The 21,278-nt window shown below is 40.1% G+C and overlaps 1 protein-coding gene across 4 annotated transcripts in view; it reads right to left on the bottom strand.

Annotated features, from left to right (window-relative positions):
* Positions 1-19,926, bottom strand: part of SPTLC3 (serine palmitoyltransferase long chain base subunit 3) — a 140,896-nt gene extending 120,970 nt beyond the window's left edge. The window contains exons 1-2 of one of the 4 annotated variants that reach the window (XM_073236943.1): positions 19,398-19,456; positions 15,260-15,332 (exon numbers count right to left, since the gene is read on the bottom strand). Coding sequence is in view for 2 of the 4 variants with exons in the window: in XM_073236942.1 (XP_073093043.1) it covers positions 19,398-19,514 (117 nt within the window). In the remaining 2 variants the exon portion in view is untranslated. Of the gene's footprint in view, positions 1-15,259; positions 15,333-19,397 lie in introns of all 4 variants that reach the window. The other 3 variants (XM_073236942.1, XM_037022511.2, XM_037022512.2) reach the window with 3 other exon arrangements.
* Between the last annotated feature and the right edge of the window lie 1,352 nt (positions 19,927-21,278).

Raw genomic sequence — 21,278 nt, 5'->3', positions numbered from 1 at the left:
AGAGTTGAGTAATTGTGAAAGAGACTATATAGCTCACAGAGCTGAAAAATACTTACTATTTGGCCCTTTACAGAAGAATTTTTCCAATCCTTGGTCTAGATGGAAACACAGATGCAGAAAAAGGAAATGGTGATTAAGTAAGTTTCTGTGGAGCAGATATGATGGGAATTTGACCTAGTTCAGGAAAAGAGAAAGACCTCCCTAAAGAAGAGAGTGTTTAAAATGAGATCTGAATCACCAGTATGAATTTACCAGGTGCAAACAATGTTCCCAGCAGAGAGAAGAGCCTGGGGAACTGTGGGAAGAGGAAGGGTGGTGTTTGGCTGGCATGGATAGTGAGGTGGCAGGCATGGCTGAGTGTCAGCTCTGGGAGAGGAACTACATCCACTTTGTCTGTTGCAAGTATACCAGTGCCTAGAATGACATTTGATATGTAGTAGAAAGCCAATAAATATCTGATGAATAAATAAATGAATGAATTAATAGGCTGGGGAGGTTGCACAGAGCTGTACTAGGCCCAGGTGACAGTGATTACCAAGGACCGCATGATATTCATTGTTTATATGTGTGCTATCCAATAAAGTAATCACTGAGTTTAGGATTGCAGCCTTGATCATGACAAGGGAAGCCACCAACAGATTTTTTAAGGAAATTAGTGGCTTAACAACCTGATCAGAAATGTGTTCCCAAAAGGGCCCTTGGAAGGCTGTGTTGAGAATGGCTTTTCAGGAGCCTCCACATTCAGTGACTCACAGTGATTTGCAGTTGTGTAGCTGGTAAATTTAAGATCCCTCCCATATCCACTGTGGAATATTTAATTAAGCAAGCTTAATCAGTTGTTTCTGAAAATTTGAATTTAGAATAAAAAAAAAGGAGAAAGTCTCCTAAGCTGCATGAGAATGAACCACCAATAAAGGCATGCTTTCACATCAGGTGAGGTGTGCACTGTGGTATTTCTTTACCATGCCAAGCAGCCAATGACTCATGGATGAGTTGAAACAAGGGTGGGGCTCCTGGAAGCACCCAAAATGCAGTCTGAGAGTCATTTGGCTGAGTACAGTGGACTGAGCTTCAATTATAAAAAATGGTTTTTCTCTTTGAATCAAATGGAACCCATTTCTTCTTGCATTTCAGTGATGCTGAACTACTGTACCTGGAGCTCACCCCAAACTTCCTGTCCCTTGAAGCTAGACCACACAGTGCCTGCCATTCAGCAACATGAAGATGCTGAAAGCCTTCCTACTGAGAAGGGGAGAAACTTGTCAAGAATCCAGTTGCTGTTTCTTCTCTGCACGTTAATTAGGGTTTGTCTCATGGTTGCACGTAACTCTTCTCCTTCCTTCTTTGCCCATTTTCTCTGCCTTTCACTCTATAAAGCCACACACATTTTATGGATGTCTAAAACAACCAGGAACTTATTACCTAGTTTATCTTTTGCTTGCCTTTAAAGACAGACTGTGTCTGTGAAGCAATAATACTCAGCTGAACATGGCTGAAATTTATTGTTTTCATGGAAAGCAGTATATGTCATTGTATTTTCCATGAAAACTTTTTGCTCCTTGGAAAAATAAGCATACTGTCTCTAAACAACCAATTTACCAAGAATTTAACATTATTTCTTTGTTTCCAAAAATCTAATAATATCCATGGTCAGAGCTATAATTAACTAATTATTTTTTCATATAATGTGGCATGTAAAGTAGAACAAAAGTAACTTCTCCCAGAGCAAGGCTATCTGTGACTAGTTTTTACTTATACTTGTGAATCAACCAGCTTAGGAGATCCAGATAATGTTTTTATCCATCACTGTTTCTGAGCTTTAAGTAATGGATGAATGCAAGGCATGTGTGATCTGATTAGTAAAAAGATTTATATTTCAAAAAAGAAAACTGATATTTACAACAATAGGTGATGGAGAACCATGCCACATTGCATGCCACCTGTGTATTTCAGCTTCTTTGAGTCATTTTTCTCAGCCACCATGTAGAATAAATTGTTTCTCAGTCTATAGGCACCTGACTGAGTGGTCTTGCTTGAATTGACCAATGGGAAGCATGGCCCCTTGGAGAAAATGCCAGCTCCTCTTCCATAAGCTAACAAGTCAAAACCTGAAGTACATCAGCTGTGGGATTTTCCCAGGTGTCCCCTCAAATTTGTATGGGTTGACAAAAAGTGGTAGGGCCAAGGGCTACTATGGGGTTTGTGTTTTTGGTTCTATGATGTGACAAGCGTTGTTGCGTAGTGCTAGAAACTGAAAGTGGATGGAGGTGGTCTTGCCCTGGATTGGGCACTCTGAGATCTCGGGCAGGTTCTGGAACCTATTTGAGTCTCAGTTGTTGAGAAATGTGTCACAAGATCTGGAAAATGAGATAATATGCTTCTCTGAGATCTGAGATCAGTTCTGTCACTACTATTCCAGTGTTGGCGAAGATGTGGATCCTCGTTTCTTCAGAACTATCAGAATAGGTGATGGAGAACCATGCCACATTGCAAGAACCCAAGAGCCCCTACCATGTCACCAATATCGCTGCCTCAGGAAAGCTAAGCAAAGGAACCAAGAAGTGAATTGACTCATGTTTTATGGTACCATGTATTTGCAAATGGAGTTGAAGCTATCAAGGACTCAGAAGAAGGCAGTTCTAAGGAATGCATATGCTGTGTAACATAAAGATGTGAAGACAAAGATTTTCAAAGAAAGAAATTCACAGAAAGTTGTGCTATACCATGTGCCATGTAAAATCACTTTGCTGCCTGGTTATGAAAAACCAAGGTAGAACATTTTTCAAGGCTTTTAGAATCTTGTGGATTTTTTTAAAATTTAATGAGACAGACCCCCAAGGTTATTCTAAGTATAATAACCAAAATATCTCTTTTTTTTTCTTATTTTGAATTTAACTACTGAAGGATAGAGGCTCTGCTATTTTCAGTTCCTACCTGTTTTTGTAAGGAGCATTTTATGTGTACTGAATAAGTGCTGGATGAATGTCTACTTCAGCCAATCCTTGGAGACACCCTTGAACTTGGGAGTCCAAATAACTGGGATTGTTGTCCAGCTCTGTCCCTATTATCCATGTGGATTTGGTCTCATTATTTTTCTGAGCCTTGGTTTTTCATCCATAAAGTGGGTCAAGAGCAGTCATTCTGTCTATTTCACAGAGTTGTTATGAGGGTCCAATGAGATTCTGGGTATAAGGATCAGTATAGTTGATGCTGAAGTTAAAAAGGTCAAAGAATGGGTTTAAGTTTTTAAGAAATCATTGCCTTAACTTTGGGTTCTCCAGAAAAGACGCTGAGTAAAGGATTCAAATACAAGTTGTTTATTTAGATGGTAATCCTAGGAAACACTTGTAGAGGAGAGGGGGTGAGACAGGAGAGGGCAGGAAACCAATGAAGAGTGTGCTATCAAGCCATATACTGCTGGGGGCAACTGGGGCTCACTTCCAGCACAGACTCTGGGAGACAGCGTAGAACGTGCCTCAGAATTACCAACTGAGGGGTGAGGGAGTGGGGGTGTTTATCCTCCTGCTCTTATCAGTCAATGGTTGAGAGTGCCACTGGGGACGTTGATTTTCTGGTACTTGTGGCCTGATGCACACTAAGGCAGAACAAGCTTCAGGGGTCAGAGAAAGTCCTCAGGCAAAGACATGGGAGCTGCCCTTTGGAAAGAAGGCTGTGTACACGGCGATGGTAAGAGCCCAGAAAGGAAATGGGCATGGGCCAACAGGGTCTGCTCCTGTCATCCTGATTTCATAACTGCACCCCCTTTACATGTAACCTTCCTGTCTTCATATGATAATTCTCAAATATCCAGTTTGTTTGTATTTGAAGACTTGCTGGACTTCTACTCAAGTATTTCTGTCCCTGTGTTAAAGGCAGTGACAATGAACAGTCCAATATGCATCATCTCATCACATCCTGGCACTGCTTCACCAAAGAAAGACAAGCAATAAAAATAAGGCAGATTCCTGGGCCAAAATTGATAACAGCTCAGATGTATAGAGAATTTCTTCTGGTCTTTGACACTGTACTAAGTCTTTGTATACACCATCATATTTACTTCTTACAACAACCTTATTGGGTGGGCATTACTATTATTCTCACCTTCCCTGGGGAAACTGAGGTACAGAGAGATTATGTCACTAGCTCAAGGTCACAGAACTTCCAAAATGAAGTAGGAAGCCCTACTCCCAATCTCATGTGATGATTCAGGTTTAGGGCTATGGGGTGTGGTAACAGGTTGTATAATATGGGAGCCAGAAAATCCTGGTTTCACTGCTTATAAGCATGAGGGTGACTGACCTCTTTGAAACATGAATCCTTATATATGAAATATGAAAGCCTATTGTGAGGATCAACAATAATATTTCAAAAAGCTCAAACACATGGTAGGTCCTTATGCAAGGTAGCAATCATTAACTCTAAATAATATTGATATCTCTGATGGTGTTCTGAGACATGCAGTAAAGGAAGTTGTCTACATCTAACTCTCATTTTGGTAAGTAGGAAAGGAGATGCCTGTACTTCTTACATGAGACAAACACAGTTTTGCAATATTAATTTTGAAATTGAGGCTAAAGAATTTGCGATAGCAGATACCACTTGGAGTCATCAAATATTGTGGCCCTTGGTAGTTTGCTTTGAAAGGTGAGAGGTTTCCAGAAAATGCAGCTTCCCAGCAAGGGCTGCAGTCTGGGTATCAAGGGACCCAGGGATCTCACATTGACGTGACCTTGGAGGTAGCCTCTTAGCTTTGTTGAGCCTCATTCCACCATGTGTAAGAAGACAGGGGATAGAGGGGAATTGTAAGAGCTTCCAAACCAAGTTCCCCTCTTCCTAGCTGGATTATACTAAAGATGAAAAAGGAAACTGGCTCTCAATAACTTTAGAATTTCATGCATACAACAGGGGAGTTTTTCTCTAGTCAGAGAGCCTTCTGCTGAGCTCTTTGTTATTCTGTTAGATGTCAATTTCCATACTACTCAGTGCTTTCCTCCAGAGAGTTAAACTCTCCAGTGTGGATGGTTTTATAACATCTTTCCACAGTCAAAGTTATATTATAAAATTCTTTCCAATAAAAATAATCAAAAGACATATATTTAGGTCAAAATTCACTAATGATTTTGATTATTCAATAAGAATAATCAAAAGACATATATTTAGTTCAAAATTCACTGAATAGTATGCCTCAGATTTATGTGTCTCATTATATTTGAATTTTACCTCAAAAGAAAGAAAAAATGAGCTATAAACAAATATTGAAGTCTAGTTAATGATATGCATGTGGAAGGGTTTAGGGGTGAAGTGTATTGATTCTACAACTTTCTTTGAAATGCATAAAACATACGAATTGATGGATGGAGGGAGGATCCTGGAGAGATGGGTGGATACATGTGATAAAACAAATACAGTAAAATGTTGATTGTAGAATCTAGGTAGTAGGTTTATGAATATTTACTGTATAACTCTTTTGATTTTTATGTAAGTTTATAACTATTCACAATCATATGTTTGAGGAAAAAGTATTTGTTCTAGTAAAAAAAAAAATAAAGACCCTGAAGCCAGACCTTAACTACTAACTAGATATTTAATCTTAGGCAAATTCACTTACAATCAGTTGTCTCAGCTAAAAAATGGGGATAGTAACAGTATCAAACACATAAGGTGTTTCTAAGGTTCAAATGTGTTAATATTTGAAGTTCTTTTATGTAGTGTGATGTAAAAGTTTGTTAAATGTAATTTAAAAATTTTTCTCACATACAGAGATGGTGGGAAACATTGCTTTGGCTTTCCTTGGACATTCAATCCTAAGAATGCAGAGTTTTATTAAAACCAGATGACAGGCCTATACTCTCTGAGGTATTCATCATTTTCCCTCTAATCCAGGCATATTTCATCTTCTACTAAGAGGTAGCAGCAATCACTAGGATGAATCAATAATATTTAATTTCTGTTTTCATTTCCTTCCAAAAGTTCCACTTGCTTAAAGCATGTTCCCTGATCCTAGGCTTAGAGTAAATGTAATATCTGTATATTAATATAAAAGCATATCATACAGAATAATCTACTGTTTTAGTGGTTCTTAAAAGGAGCAGTGACTAGTAGTCAAGTTCTCCAACAAAGAAACTTGTAAATTAATTAACAAGAGGTCAAATACACTTTGAGGTCTACAAAAGCCTGTGAGCCAGTGTATCATGCAAGAGACGCTTTTTCCATCTTTTACACAACTAAGCATGTGGACAGCAAAGGGTAATTTAAGTAACAAACAAAAGAAGTTGAAATGAGAGTTTTTACTTGTAGTTAGCACAGAGTCTGTACACAACAGGTATCTACTAAACGATAATTCATCTCCTTTCTTCTTGCTAGGCACCTTCCCCATTCCCCAATGCCCTGCATCCTCCTGTTCCAGGCCCAGACAATGGAGTCATCCCAGCTGAGGCTCCACACATCATAGAACAAGAAAGAACTGACTCCACTGTGTCTGTCTGAATTCCTGACCAATAGAATCCATGAGCACAATAAAATGACTGTTGCTGAATGCTCCTGTGTGTTGGCATGGTAGGTTATGCAGGAGTAGAGAACTGGGACACAGGGAGAAGAGGTGTGAGGCTTCTGCAACAATCCTGCTGAACAGTAATGGGGGTGAAGAGCAGGGGCCTGCTGTGCAGGAGGTGAGGAGTGGTCAGAGTCTGGATATACTGTGAAAGCAGGATTGTGGATTTACTGGCCGGTTGAATGTAAAATGAAAGAGACAAGTCATGAATGATACCCAGGTTTTTGGCTTGAGCCATGGCAAAGACAGAGTTGCTATTTATTGAGATGGAAGAGGCTAGAAGGAGAGCAGGCTTGGGAATGGAAGATCAGGCGCTCAGTTTTGGAGATGTAACATTGGGAGATGCCTTGGGTTAGCCAAGCAGAAAGGTCAGGTAGGTAGTTGGAAATGACATAGATATGTCATAAACACACACACACACGCAATGATGAGCCGGAATCAGAAAGCATGGAGTATACACTAGTTGTCCCCCTGAACTGTGCCCAAATCGCAGATTCCTGAGCAGATAAATGATTGTTTTAACTGTGGTGTTGCTTTTGTTAAGCAGCAATAGATTTGTGAACATGTGGCTATTTCATTTTTTTTTAAATGCCTAGAAAAACCACTCGCTTCATATACACTGTCAGTGTTGGAATTCACATTTTGAGGGAAGAGTTTGTGTTGATCCTCCATTAGCCTTCAGACTTCAGCAAAGATGTCTTTCCCAAGCTGTACACTTATATTTTGTGTTTTGGCATAAGGACTCTCTGCTTAAGATTGTACTTGGTGTAGCCAAACACAATGAAGTCAAATGCCATTAATGGAAGATCTGAATGCTGCCAAATCTGACATGTAATTATCCAACCTGAGGAAACTTGTGATTTATTGAATTATTTATGAAGGAAGAGATGGCTCAGGAGAGTGTGTTTAGGGGCAGTTGTTTTATTAATTAAAAAGAATACACATTTTAAATTAATTATGCTTAATATCTGTCAGTTACAAATTAATTTCATCTATTTGTTGAAGTTTCCTAGAAAAAAATCTTCTCTTTGGAAACAGTGCTAGAGGGAGATTGAGCTTAACTTAATTACTTGCAAGAAATCAACTGCATTTAATTTTAAATATGCTTAATTTATTCTTTTTACTAAGTATTCTCAACTTTGTCTCAGTGGGCCTGAGTTAATATAGTTTATCTGAGGTTATAAAGTATACCAACCTGTACATTCATGTGAGAAGGAGCTATTGCCACTGTATTAGAAACAAATTTGAAATTTAGGTTAAACATTTGGGAAAAGACACTGTAGGTATAGCTCAGAGAAGTATTCAAAATTACTTCCCACAATTTACCCATCACAGTGCCACCCAAACCCTGTTTCACTCGAAGTTTTGGCACATGAGTATCATCTGATTACAGCAGAGGCTGAATGGTAAATGCCTAGAAGGCTGACAGGGCCTGGTGTGAAACTACAGAAAGGCTATATCTGAATAGAGGTCATTGTAGCCATGAGGGAAAACAGGTCCCATGTCAACAGATCTTATGGTTTTCAAAAGAAGCCGGAAATCCAAATTGGGTATGGATGGAGGGGTGGTGGAGAGAAAAATCTCCCGAGTTATTAGCATAATCTTTAGAAATTCAAATAGTGTGGATATTGAGGAACCATAGCTACCAGCCAGAAAGCTGTAATCTCTGAACTATAGAAATATAGGGTAAGAAAATAAGAGGTCATAAACAGAGTTCTAATTTCTCATATGCACTCAGGAAGAATTGTCCAGGGAATTTGGCTTCTCTTAATTTAGACTTATTATGTATTTTTAAAAAGTAATAAATGAATGTTACATCTTTATTTTCCTGTTTTGTTGTCTTGACACTTGATCCTGGTACGTGCAAATTTGAGGAACAAGTACGACTAACCATATGTAAGTGATTCCCCTGACTAACCCTGTGTCTTGCCAGTGGGTTTCAGCCCCGGGCAAGTTCACTATGGATTCAGTGTGACCAAAGAAATTGACATCAAAACATTCTTGGGGTGAAAGGGTTATACCTAGGTTTATTTCTAGGTGGCAGGTCAGTCACTTGAATCCCATTCACTCAGAGCCAGTCTGCATGAAGCAAACCGGTCTCCGCCTCTGGGCCCCTCTGTCCACACAGCCGTCCTCTGGGCTTCTCTGCACAGTCATCCCACACAGCTGTCCTCCGAGCCTCTCTGCATAGTCATCCTGCATAGCTGCCCTCTGGGCCTCTGTTCTTGGCGCTGCCACCACTCCAGCCTCTGCTCTGCTCTTCTGCAGCCTTGCAGCCCTGCCACCGTGTCGCATCCAGAGCACTGGGCGGAGCTCTTTATATAGAGTCAAACTGCCCACAGGTGTGCAGTGGGCTAGTCAACCAGGGCCAGGTAAGAATCCTGGAGAACAGAAATCTCATTTTAGCCACACCCTGATTTTGAATATTAGGTCCCAAAGTGTTTGTCAAAATGTCATAAAACTGGACAGTATTTTACTGACCAAACCTCATCTCTCAGGCTTCATAGGAAGTAACACACAAACCTTTTGTTAGACAAAGCATTAATAAAGCTTTATTCTCTTGATATGGTATAACCAGGCCTTCAAAAGTTGCCCAAGCAACCAAGCTAAAAGCTATGTGCAAATCATAATAATCCTTGTAACTAGAAGTTATACCTGGCTGTTTTTTCTCTGCCATGTGAGGTTAGCCTTTTGGAAATCAAGGATCCTTTTGAGAAGCTGATAGATACTTTCTATAGAAAAATTACTATGTCCATAGTCACAAAATTTTCCATGTAGAGAGTTCATATATTCTCTGACTTTCTCAGATGCCCAGGTTAAGAATCTCAGCTCAGGAATGCCTTTATTAAGTTACCTCTGCTCTCACAACCCAACCAGAAAAACCGGCAAATCAACCTCTTCAGAGAAGATAGGTAAGAGATTCACAAGTTTATCTACCAAAAAGAGAAAACCACACATAACCCAAAGCCACTTAGGCAACAAGTCCCATATGTGTTAGTCATTTATTTAAAATTTTTACATTAGAATTTTGCATTTTACTCTGTAATACATTCATATTTCTTTTAGTATCAAACTACTTTTATATCCTCTCTCAAAATCTGGAATAAAACTGAGCTAAAGTTTAGAAAGGTATTTCTTTTCTAGTGGCTTTTTATCACCCCAGTCCCTTTGGATTCCCCAGTGGACTCCATAAGGAGGAATGATAGCAGGAAGACCACTGGCTTCAACATTAGGTAGAACTGTGTTTGAGTCTCAGTTCTGTCCCTTACTAGCTGTGCCACATCAGGCAAGTGGCTTCATGTCTCTGATCCATACTCCACAAGGCAATGGTGAGGATTAAATGAGATAGTATTTATAAGGCTCCCAGTAGCTGTCGGATATAGAGTAGATACTCAGTAAATGGTAGCTATTATCTATTGAAGTTAGCCTGCAGCTGTCTCTTCCTCCTCTACTGATATATGGGGGTTCAGTACAATGCCTGACATGATGCCCAATAAGTGATAGTCTTAAACCTTTAAATTTTCTCATCCATGGTGACTTCTCAGTTCTTATTTTATTTGGCCTGTCAGCATTTGACGTAAGTAACTACTTTCTCCTTTAAGCATGTTCTTCTCTTGGCTTCTAGGTTTTGACACTCCTATATCACTAGCTGTTCCTTTGCAGTTTTTATTCCTGGTTCCTTCTCATCTCCCTGACCTTTAACTAACAGTGACCCAAGACTCAGTCCTCGCACCTCTTCTCTTTTCTCTAATGCTGATATCTCTACTTGGGCTTCTCCTCAGTTCAGCTTGGGCTTCCTCCAAATATGGTGACTGGGCTCCAAGAATGAGTGTTCTAAGAGGACTGGGTTCAAGCTACAAGGCTTCTTCTAACTTAGTCTCAGAAGTCCTCCATTACCTCTTCTGTTACATTTCATTGGCCAAGCAAGTCATTAGGTCCAGCCCAGCTTCAAGGAGAGTGGGATAGATTCCACTTCTCAATGAGAAATATACCAAAGATTTTGCAAGTATCCTTCATCCACCACATCACACATCTAAGAGATCGGTATTACCAGGAAACACTGTACCAAGAGAACTGCCTGCTTAGGATGGCCGTGCGTCCTGAGGACAGCTCCTGAAAGTCAGCTTATCTCTAGAACTCCACCTGGGGCTTAGCCTGGGCCCATATGAATCAGATTCACATGGGGTCAGTTTTCTTTAAATTTAGAGTTGTTTAAAGTGAAGAATGGTAGGGGTGGGGCTGGGAGGGGGTTGGCCAGTGCACTGATGCAGTGTGTCTGTGAGTGGATAGGTTGCATATGGAAAGCTCAGGTAGTGACAGTGTGGGGTCATTTGTGATGACAAATTTTCATTAATCATAATAAAGCAGGCAAGCTAAACAACCCACAATACCTGTAACTCACACCGACTTTGCCCTTTTAAGGCTGACTTCAGTTTGCCCCTTCTTGGTGGAAGCAGGTTTGAATCCCACTCCCGCAAACATCTTGTGTTTAGAGAGGCAGTGTGGGCTGGGGAATAAGAACTTAGGTTCTAGACCTGAACAAACCTGGTTTTCAAATTTGCTCTTTTCTTTAGGAACTTACTAAATTTGTTTCCTCACCTCTAAAATGTGTCTGATGATAAAGTGTATACTTTGCAAGAATATTGTGAGAAGAATGCAAATCTTAGAATGCTTGGCATTTAGAAAGACTCACTACATGTTTGGGATTACCATACTTGACTATTTTCTCCCAAGGTTTTTAAACCATAGGCCAACAAGTATTAAGCGTTGGCACATGATATTGAAAATTTGCAGTCACAATGAAAGCATAGCCCTTTTTTTCTTAAATGTTATTGATACCTTAGGCAACTTAGCATTCTGTTTAGTTCTTAAAATAAGAGTTTATAGGTCTATTTTACTGGAAAGCAGATAATACCATGGGATCCGGAACAGTGTGTTGGACTAAAAAGAAGTTTAGCTAAGGTATAGAGTTTATGTTTGTTTTCTTCCAGCTGGATGACCTTTGGGAAGAGCCTCAATTTCCTCATCTGTACAAGCTTGGCTAATAATATCCATTTGGCAGTATTGTTATGAGAATTAAACGAGGCAAATTGTATAAGAAGACCTGGCTGCTACCAACAATGTTTTTTATTATCCTTACTATTTCTAAAAAGAAAACCACAGGCCCAGCATGGAATCACTTCTGCTAGGCCAAGTCACCAAACTGGGGCTTAATACCTTACCAATTGCAGTTTGAACCTCCCTGGAAATGTAGTCAGTTAGGGATTTTCTGGTCAGTACCAATGAGGTAATTTGTCACACATCCCCTCTCAATTCCCCAAAGGAAGGTGACCTCACCTAAAATAATCCTTTTTCCTGTTTATGACTTCCTTGCCCTGCCTTTAAAGATTTTCCTTTTCTGTAGCCCTTCAGAACATCTCTCTACTTGTTTGATGGGGTGCTGCCTGATTCATGCATCATTTAATGAAGCCAAATAGATTTTCAGATTTACTTGGTTGAATTTTGTTTTTTGACAGAATCGGTCACAGTGACTGGATCCAAAGTGAACCTCCTATTCCATTCATGGACAATGAGAAACACCGGCATGGTGCCCTATGAATGCTTTGCATTCACCATCTTTCTCGGTGTTTCTGAGGGCCATGGGTGAATTGCTTTTGGTTGAACTCTCCTCTTTTTGTGTCAACTTTCTGATCTAATTGTATTTCCAGTCCAGGTTTAATGAGTCAGTCTAGACTGACAGGAGGCTGTAACAGAAATCCAATTTTTAGCCCTTGGTTTAGTCTGCCATTCCATGTTGAATTCCCTTTCTTTAAATCCAGTCCACCGTCCCCATTTACTGGGGTTCTGGCTTAATCTGCTCCTCGGTTCCAGTCTGCACTTACTGGAGTCTGCAGTTTAGCCCGTGCTGGTGGTGGTGCTTGTGGCCCTCTCTTGGACAACACACATGACATCTTTGGGTTACAGTTGGTGTGTTGTGGTGTACATGGTTGTCTGTCTTGTTGTGTGTAAATAAATGCTTTAGCTAAGGGGATCGATCCTTTAAATTCTAAAGAATCAAGTGTCCCACCTTCTGGCACTAAAAACTATGGCTCTGGAAGCTGTGACTATCTAGAGAAAATGGCAAAATTTTATTGGGTTCTTTAGTGCCCTGAGAACTTGGCCTATCAGGTTGGGGGCCTTGTGATCAGACAGAAATGTGAGTTATACCGTATTTGCAGCCAAAGATGGCTGAGCAGACATGTGAGTTAAACTCCAGTTGCAGCTAGCGTCTTCCCATAGTTCTTCCTGCCTCAAGGGAAATGCTGTCTAGACTAACTATGGCTGGTGCATATAATGTTCCAATTAGATAAAATAATTTAAGAAGTGCACTTAAAAGCAGCCTTCAAAATTCCAGAATAGCTTCATTAAAAGTTTTGTTGCAAAAAGCTAATGAGAAATTAAATATTTGAGGTGCCTCAAACAAAAGACATTAAGACTGCTGTAACTCTCACTGCTTCTCTCTATCCTCCTTGGAGTATTCAACTTGGGGATCCTCTGTCTGAATTGTTTCTCCACTTTAAAAAAAACTACGTAACTGTAAACAGAAGTCCATCAAATTAATGGCCTTGCAGACACCTCTATATGGGCTCCTCCCAGCATTAACAAAACAAGGATTTTTCAAGTGAACTATTATGTCGTTCCCTTACACAGCCAAGATGAAACTCTGGTAGATACCATAGCCCATAGAGGGGAAAAACTGGCAGATGCCAGCAAAAGGGTAAAAATTCATACCAGAATCGATTCTTCCAAATCTCTTTCCATGATGATCGGTCAAGAAAGGAAAAGAAAATTTCACATTGCCTCTTGCTTTTCAATCCTGACCCACTGGTTATTGATCCTTTCTCTCCCAGTGATAGCTGTTACCTTCTTGCTGATCTTGTTTCACATCCTAAGAACTAGGCTTGGCTTTCTGCCTGACTGGGACACACACGTTTTTGGCTCTTTCATTTGACTGTCTTTGGGAGTGGCTCTGGTTCTTGGGAGTGTAGAATCCTTTGGCCTTCCTCACAGACCCCTCTGTCATGTGAGGGTGTTGCTCAGTACTGCCTAAAATATTTAATGTTTGTCTCAGCTGAAAACTGACAAGATATTTAAAAAAATTTCTTTGTAGCTCTGTAGTCAAAAGTTAGTTTGTGAAGAGCTCTACTTAATTGGTTTAAAATAAGTGCACATAAATTAAGCATTTCTAAATCTCAGAAATATAATAGAAATTAACCCAAATGTTTTTCAAGTTCATGGATAATTTTCAGTAGGATAATTTTCAGTAGATAAAAGCTAGCTTAAGCTTGTTAGCTTAATAAAAACAGACACATCTTTAGAGTTATCAATATTAAGTATACTTTTACTGTACCATTTACTAAGAATAAGTTCATGTTACCTCTGTTACAAAAATTATTGAGAAAAACAGCTGACTTTGTCTAATGTTCAATAAAGTTTTTGTGGGTAATCTAAACATAATTAAGAACAAGTAAATTGAATAGGTATAAATAAGATAAAACATTTTTAGGTAAACTCTAAAAATAGTTTCTCCAAATCTTTTTGGTAAATCCAAACCTTAAAATTTTTCTAAGTGGTGAGTTAAATTAAATTCCTTGGGGATTTAGAACATTTCCAAAAGATAAAATATTGAAACATTACTTACTAAACAAGTCTATCTACTTTTTTCTTCTTATTACAGAGAAACTAAAGAAACACTTGGGTCTTTTATTAAGCATATATTGTAGTTATTGAAGATTAGACTATGAAGAAGAATCAGTTTCTAGAAGTTATGAAACGTTGCCCATAAATTTGCCAATCTAAAGAATACTGGTAAAATAGAGTTCCCAATTGCTTATTTATTTATATATTCTAGAACTACTGTGGATTAATTTTAACAATTAAACATAATATTTATCTGTGTGTTTGTTAGTACGAAACCACTCCAATTTTTGGACTGCTCATCCCGTTATGAAACAGAATTTATTTCCCTTCCCTGTACATCTGAGCTGGTCTTGTGACCGGTTTTGACAATAGAATGTGGCATAAATGAACATAATCTTTAGGAAGACTGGCAGTTTCCATTTTCACTCTCTTGGAAGCCAGCCTTCATGGAAAGAGGCTTGGGCTACTTTGCAGATAATGAGAGAGCAGATGGAAAGGATGTCTTTGTGAAAGCAACACAGGTTATCACAGTCAACAGCCAGCACCAAAGTCTCAGAAATGTGAGTGGGTCCATCTTGGATACTCATCAAACACCGTACAGCCCACAGACAAGTCATCCCTACCAAGCCCTGACCAAATTCCTGGCCCATAGAAATCATGGACAAAACAATAGTTGTTTTAAGCTATTGAATTTTGGGGTGATTGTTACACAACAATAGATAACTGCAACATCTATTGTAGAACTTACTGTTAAATACTGTAATTACTTATTTACTTGTCTATAAGCAAAAACAAAATATTTTCATCTGAATAAATGCAGCACCTGACATACAGGAATGCTTTAAAACAATGATCCCATGAAAAAATAAGAGTTCTCAGGGAGATCAGTGTGACAAGATAAGCCTTGTTACATTGGGGATTTTTTTTAAGGAAATGAGAACTGAAAAATAAAAGGTACTAGAGAATGGTTGTAGAAGGGAAGAAAGAGATGAAAATTCAGAGCAGTTGAAGGGGATCTCCAAAACTTACAATTTATGAATTCTCCTAGTAATTGGTGAGATCACTGACCTCTGCCTCCATCAGTGTGCAGCCCCAAGGAGCCCTAAAGACATGAGTATTTACAAGACCCTGTCAGGCAGCTACCACTGTGCACAGGTAAACTGTCAGTCATGGCTCCTGTTCTCCAGGAGTATACACTGTAACAGAAAAGCAGATGTACCAGGACACTGTGGGCCTCAAGAGGACATGGAGACTGGGGAGAATAGCAGGCTCAGTGTTAGTGGTTCTAGAACGAGAAAGGATCTCCGTGACAAGCTGTGTCCACCTTATCCCTTCACGTAGCATCTATGGGAGCACCCGCTGAGCCACAGCTCTCCCTCTCCCTCCCCGAGCTGAAGCCCCACCACATTGAGAGAAGCTTCTCAAATGTCTCCACAGCCTTTGCACTTTCTTCCCCTCCTTTCTGGAATGCTTGATGACCCGTGCTTCCCATGCCTTCACCTAGCAACTCTTACTGTCATCTCTGGGCCTCCTCTCCCTTTTCAAAAATCATTTGACCCCCAAGAATGAACTCCCCATTTGCTCTGCCACTCGATATCCAGTCTGAGTCCTACTGGCTCTGCAAAGCCGTCACTGATCAGCCTAACCTGTGGTTTCCTAGAATGTACTGGAAAGGGAACTGGCTTGGGAGCAACATGGATTTGGATTTAAATCCTGGCTAAGCTGGTTGTGATCCTGCACAAGTTCCTTTATCTCTTAGGTTTCTTCATTTGTAAACTGGTTATAATCCTACCACTTCATGTTTTAAGGGCATAGGAGACCCCTACATTAAGCCCCATCCTGGCACGTAACACAGCATTGATATGTGTTATGTTTTTCTCCTCTCTGAATTTCTGGTACTTAATATCCATACCACTCATTTGTTTTCAATTCATAACTGCTTTGTGACAGCTCTTGACCTTGCACTATTATTTAACTCTAATATTATTGTTTAATTTTAATATAAGCTTTCTCCTGATAGCCAAATTGTTACATTTATATACCTTTAAGTATCCCAAGGATAATAGATTCTTAATAAATATTGGTGCATGAATGAATGAGGAACAACCTCTTAAGGCTCAGTACAGTGGATTTTGAAAAGCTACTACATTTAGGGTCAAGAACTCACTGAATTAGAGTAACTTTAACTCTTGGACATTTTTTGTTTCCTGGGAAAAAAATGATTAGGGAAAAGTTCAAAAGTTCTCCTTCATCTATATTGTCTATATAGTGAATAAAATGCAGACCCCATCCCAAAAAGATACTTCAGAAGCAATGCAGTATTAAAAGCAATGAAGACACAAGGTCTACAGTCTTTCTCAATTAAAATATATGGCCAGGTCAAAAATAATGAGTGGGAGTGAAAGAGCAATTATGTGAGTAATGATCTCCAATTAATTATATGGTGTTTAATAAATCAATAGGAAATTACAGGAAGTATCAAGTTTGGACTAAGACAGTAGGGGCCTTTCCACCTGTTATGTGGATATACTCAGGAGGAGAGAGAATGAATCCACTATGACAATAGCATTCTGTTCCTGACTGAGGATCCATCCATCAGAAGCAAGAGGTAGCATGACAGATTAGAAGGGAACAAATGAACAGACATAATCAGTGATGAAAATGAATTCCAGTTCATTCTCAGGTCAGGTGCAGTTAAAAGGGGAAACAACAGGCAATAAGGTCAGGCTCCAGAAAAGATCCAGAAAGGAATTCTAGAAGATTGCCATAATGGAAAGAGTCTCGCCCCCTTGCCAACCTTGAGGTTGGAATAGTGAGTTGACCCCAGTGTTAGGATTTTTTTGTTTTATTTTATTCTTTGTACTTTGTTTTTCCTTATTTATTTATTTATTCATTCATTCATTTATTTATTTATTTATTTATTTATTTATTTATTTATTTATTTATTTATTTATTTATTTATTTATTTATTTATTTATTTATTTATTTATTATTGAAGTATAGTTGATCTACCAAATTAAGTATGCCACACAGTGTTTCACTAGTTACATACATTATTAAAAGAGCTGGGGTGTTGAGACCAGGCACCACTGGAACAAAGAGGAGGAAGTTTCCTGAGAGACTAATAGTGATTTTCATACTGTCTTTACACCAGAGAACTCTTTGTTCAGAATCTCACAGGGTCCCACAATATGCAAAAGAGACAACTGCGTTGCTCTAGGATTGTAAATAAGCCTGAAGAGAGGGAGAGGGGTTTTAGGAGGAGCTGGTGGAATTTTAGGTGCTGCTTCACAGGACCTCAGGCCTGGAGGAAAACAATGGGGAGACAGCCGGCTGAGGATATCAGAAACCCTTTATGGATTGCTTTTGTTAACTGGCAAGGTTTTTGGTTAAGACCCAGTTTGTTAAAGATCCCCAAAGCAAAATGTACTAAAACTAGTAAGTGAAGATAATGATAGTAAAGACAACTTCATTCACATAGTGGAGGGGAAAACAGGATCTTGTCTGCCATACCACACTAAGATCTCAGGATGGTTTATTCTTTCTGGAAAATATTATTTGATGCATAAGTGAGGCTCTTAGTGGAAGTCAATTTCAACTTAGTAGCACCTAAATCTGTCTGAGGCTGGAGGTTCTGGACCATCTTTGAGAAAGATCTGCTCTCAGGGGAGCCTCCAGGGCCAAGGATATTTACAAGACTGTAATTATTAATGAACCTGTAGGATCCTGGGTTTCATACTTACTTAGGAGTGGCTGTATCTATCCAGCTCAGTTTCTAACCTCAGCCATTAGAAGGTGGTTACAAAAACAAGGTGATGAAACAGAAGAACATGTTTGAGTGCATTTCTGCCCAAATGAGAGCCCTCAGGGTCAGAATGGTCCAGAGGGTATGTGACAACAGTTCAGGGCCAATGAGCATCTTAGATAGTAGCCTTCTGGCTTGACACTTAGTGGCAAAACAGATGGTGGCTATTGTTATGATTGCCCTCATGACAACAATAGCAGCTAAGTGATTTCTCTTCTTGTTACACTAGGTTTTGTATATTCAGCTGGGAGAGGCCAGGCCTCAGGTTTTTGGCAGTTACTTCTAAGGTTAGTAATGCCTTTTGTTAAGATGGGACCACAGGCTTTTCACACACACCCCAGGCTCCAGAGGGCCCCCTGCACCATCACCTCTTCCATCTAGACACACAAATTTAATCAACTATGTGGTGGAGTGGCCCCCAGCCAGCTCCTCCTGTCCTGTGATCTTATAACGATCTGACCTTTCCCCTGGGCAGCTGCTGGCTCTCAGGGGCTAGACCAGTGATGGAGGACTGCTTGGGTTCCTGCCAGCTTCTTGTTTCCCAACAGTGAAGCTACCTGTTTGGCCATGCTAATTTGCTCCTGAGGCCAGTGAGCTCAGCCCTGAGCCTCTTCTCCCAGCCATGGGCCCAGGTATCATGTCTTGTTACAGGTACCTCTCAGACCCAGGCTTCCTCTCAGAATAAGCTGACATTGCTTGAGTTCCTCCTCCTCCTTTACATCCCCATCAAACTTTCAGTCATAGCAGGGGCCAAAAAAAGCCTCAAATAGGACAATCAAAGTCTGTTTGGTTCCCGGGTGCATCGTGTAGCAATAATTACCTTGCAAAGAAATATCTGTGATGTCAAGTCTGAGAGGAGGACTCTGGCACTGAATATAAAAAAGAATTCGCCTTTCAACCAGAGAGGTATTTCTCATATCCCAGGGAAAAATGCCACCTGGGCGTTCGACATAATCTCAGCTCCATTTACTTTCACTTCTTTGTTTTCTTCTGAAGCATGATAAAGGCAGCATGTTGTGACTTCTTGATGGACTGAAATTTGGCTGAAGAGTTTGTGCCTTCCCAACTCTGCCCCCTAAAGCACTCATGAAAAGACAGATGTCTAGTAGGTATGGTTGTATTTTGGGGAGTTTATGGGTCTAGAATTAATGTGTGTTCTGTCTTGTATAGAAAAGAAATGCTTTCCTTTCCCCACACCTCAACTTGTTGCTAGCCATGCACTTGAAATTAGCTGAAGCAGAGTCAATACACATAAAATACTTCATAAAAAAGACTTTAGGTTAGGACTGTTTCAAACAGCAGTGCAAAGAAATATTTCAACATTCAGGTAATTCAGAGGAAGCAAGGAGGGGTGCCTCTTACCTGGGCTTCTCTCACTATCCCGTTCTTGGTGCAGTTTCCACTTTGTGAGCTGTCTTTCTGTTTCCTGCGATTGTGAAGATTCCCGTTGCAAACAGCACCACCTCCAGGATTAGCCATCTGTCTGATATGATGGAATCTGGCAGATTTTCCTCCAGAGGTTCTTGGCAAGTTTTAATAAGTGGGTGAGGGAATAGAAGAAAGACCTTTGGGCTGAACCCTTGAAGGAATCGCACTAATCAGCCTCTTCTTCCAGAAGAAGCAGCAGCCTATCTTCTAGGCAGATCTTTGAAACTAAAAACAAATGGTTACCTTTGCACTCCTCAACTCAGAATGTGGCCTCCATGGCAACAAGCCTGCTTCTGAAACTATAAGGGAGATTGTCCATGCTGGCTTCTCGGGTGGCCAGCGGAAACCAGGAGACTGCAAAACCTAGTGACAAACTGGGAGAGGCGGGCTGGGAGGTGGAATCTTTTAAAGACACACACACACACACACACACACACACACACACACACACACACACACACACACACACCAGGGAGGTGGAATCTTTTAAAGACACACACACACACACACACACACACACACACACACACACACACACACCAGGCACAGAGAGACTTCTCAGTACAGCCATCCTGAATTTACCTCTGGGAGGTGGAATCTTTTAAAGACACACAAACACACACACACACACACACACACACACACACACACACACACACACACTTCTCAGTACAGCCGTCCTGAATTTACCTCTATCCCCCAGCTCCTCCCTCCAGCATCTAATTATTATTTCTGGTTGTAAACCAAGCTCAAAGTCAACATTTCTTTTCACTGTAAAATAGCATTCAGAAGTGGTTGCCAGGGGCTGGCTAGAGGGAGGGGAGAACAGGAAGGGAGTGTTTAACGGGCACAGAATTTCAGCTGGGGAGGTTGCAGAGTGTTCGCAACTGATGGTGGTGTTGCTTGTAAAACAATGTGAATATGCTTACTGCCACTGAACTGTATACACAAAAATGATTAAAATGTTAAGTTTTATGTGAAGTATATTTTATAACATAAAAATGGAAAAAAACTTTCAGGATTCCCCTAATGTTAAAACCAGTCATACAATGAGAGCTACTAAGTCATCGAGAATTCCAGTAAGACAGAACTCTGGGAGACAGAATATTGGTTTCTTGTTAGGGCTGCATTATCCTTATCATGTGCCCTTGGGGGAGCTGTTTACGCTCTCTCCCCCACCCCCACCCTCTCTCTCTTTCTTCTTTTTTTTTTAATCAGTTTCTTTACCTATAAAATAAGACAAAACATTGTTAGTGAGTTAATGTATGATGGAGTGGTAGGAAAATGAAACTGTAGCTTGGGTATGTCACCCAGCCCCTGAGCTCCTCTGGTTACTAATTAACTCTTATTCCCTCAATGCACCAGTCACCAGAGGCCTGCTTTCTCTTATCAGCATCAAATATCATTTGTGGCAACATGATTTGTTAGATAGTGTCAGTCATTTACAGCTTGCTGAGTCCTCTCAAGCTCACCCTTGTGGCTCTCTGAAAGGAGATTTCTTTGTTAACATCAGGCACTTCAAAAAGAAAGCCATTTATTGGGTCAATGGAAAAACTGAACACTCACATAAAATAGACAAAAATAAAACAAAAACAAAACAAACCCAAATAAAACAGAAATGACTTCTGTTGTCAGAGCTCCATTTCTTGGTCCTCAGCTCTCTGGAAGGGTTTGTTTCCCTCCCAGAAAGATGTGGCTTACAGAGGAGGTGATGACAATGCTTCCCTTAACCATGCCTCGCATGTGAGGATTGCCATTTTTTCCGCCTCAGGGAAAGCTGAAGCAATAAATAAGGTCTTGGGCCAAATGATGGGA

This window comes from Manis javanica, chromosome 5 (assembly GCF_040802235.1).
Source record: "Manis javanica isolate MJ-LG chromosome 5, MJ_LKY, whole genome shotgun sequence".
Taxonomy (NCBI): Eukaryota; Metazoa; Chordata; class Mammalia; order Pholidota; family Manidae; genus Manis; species Manis javanica.
This window is presented reverse-complemented; position numbering and strand designations above follow the sequence as displayed.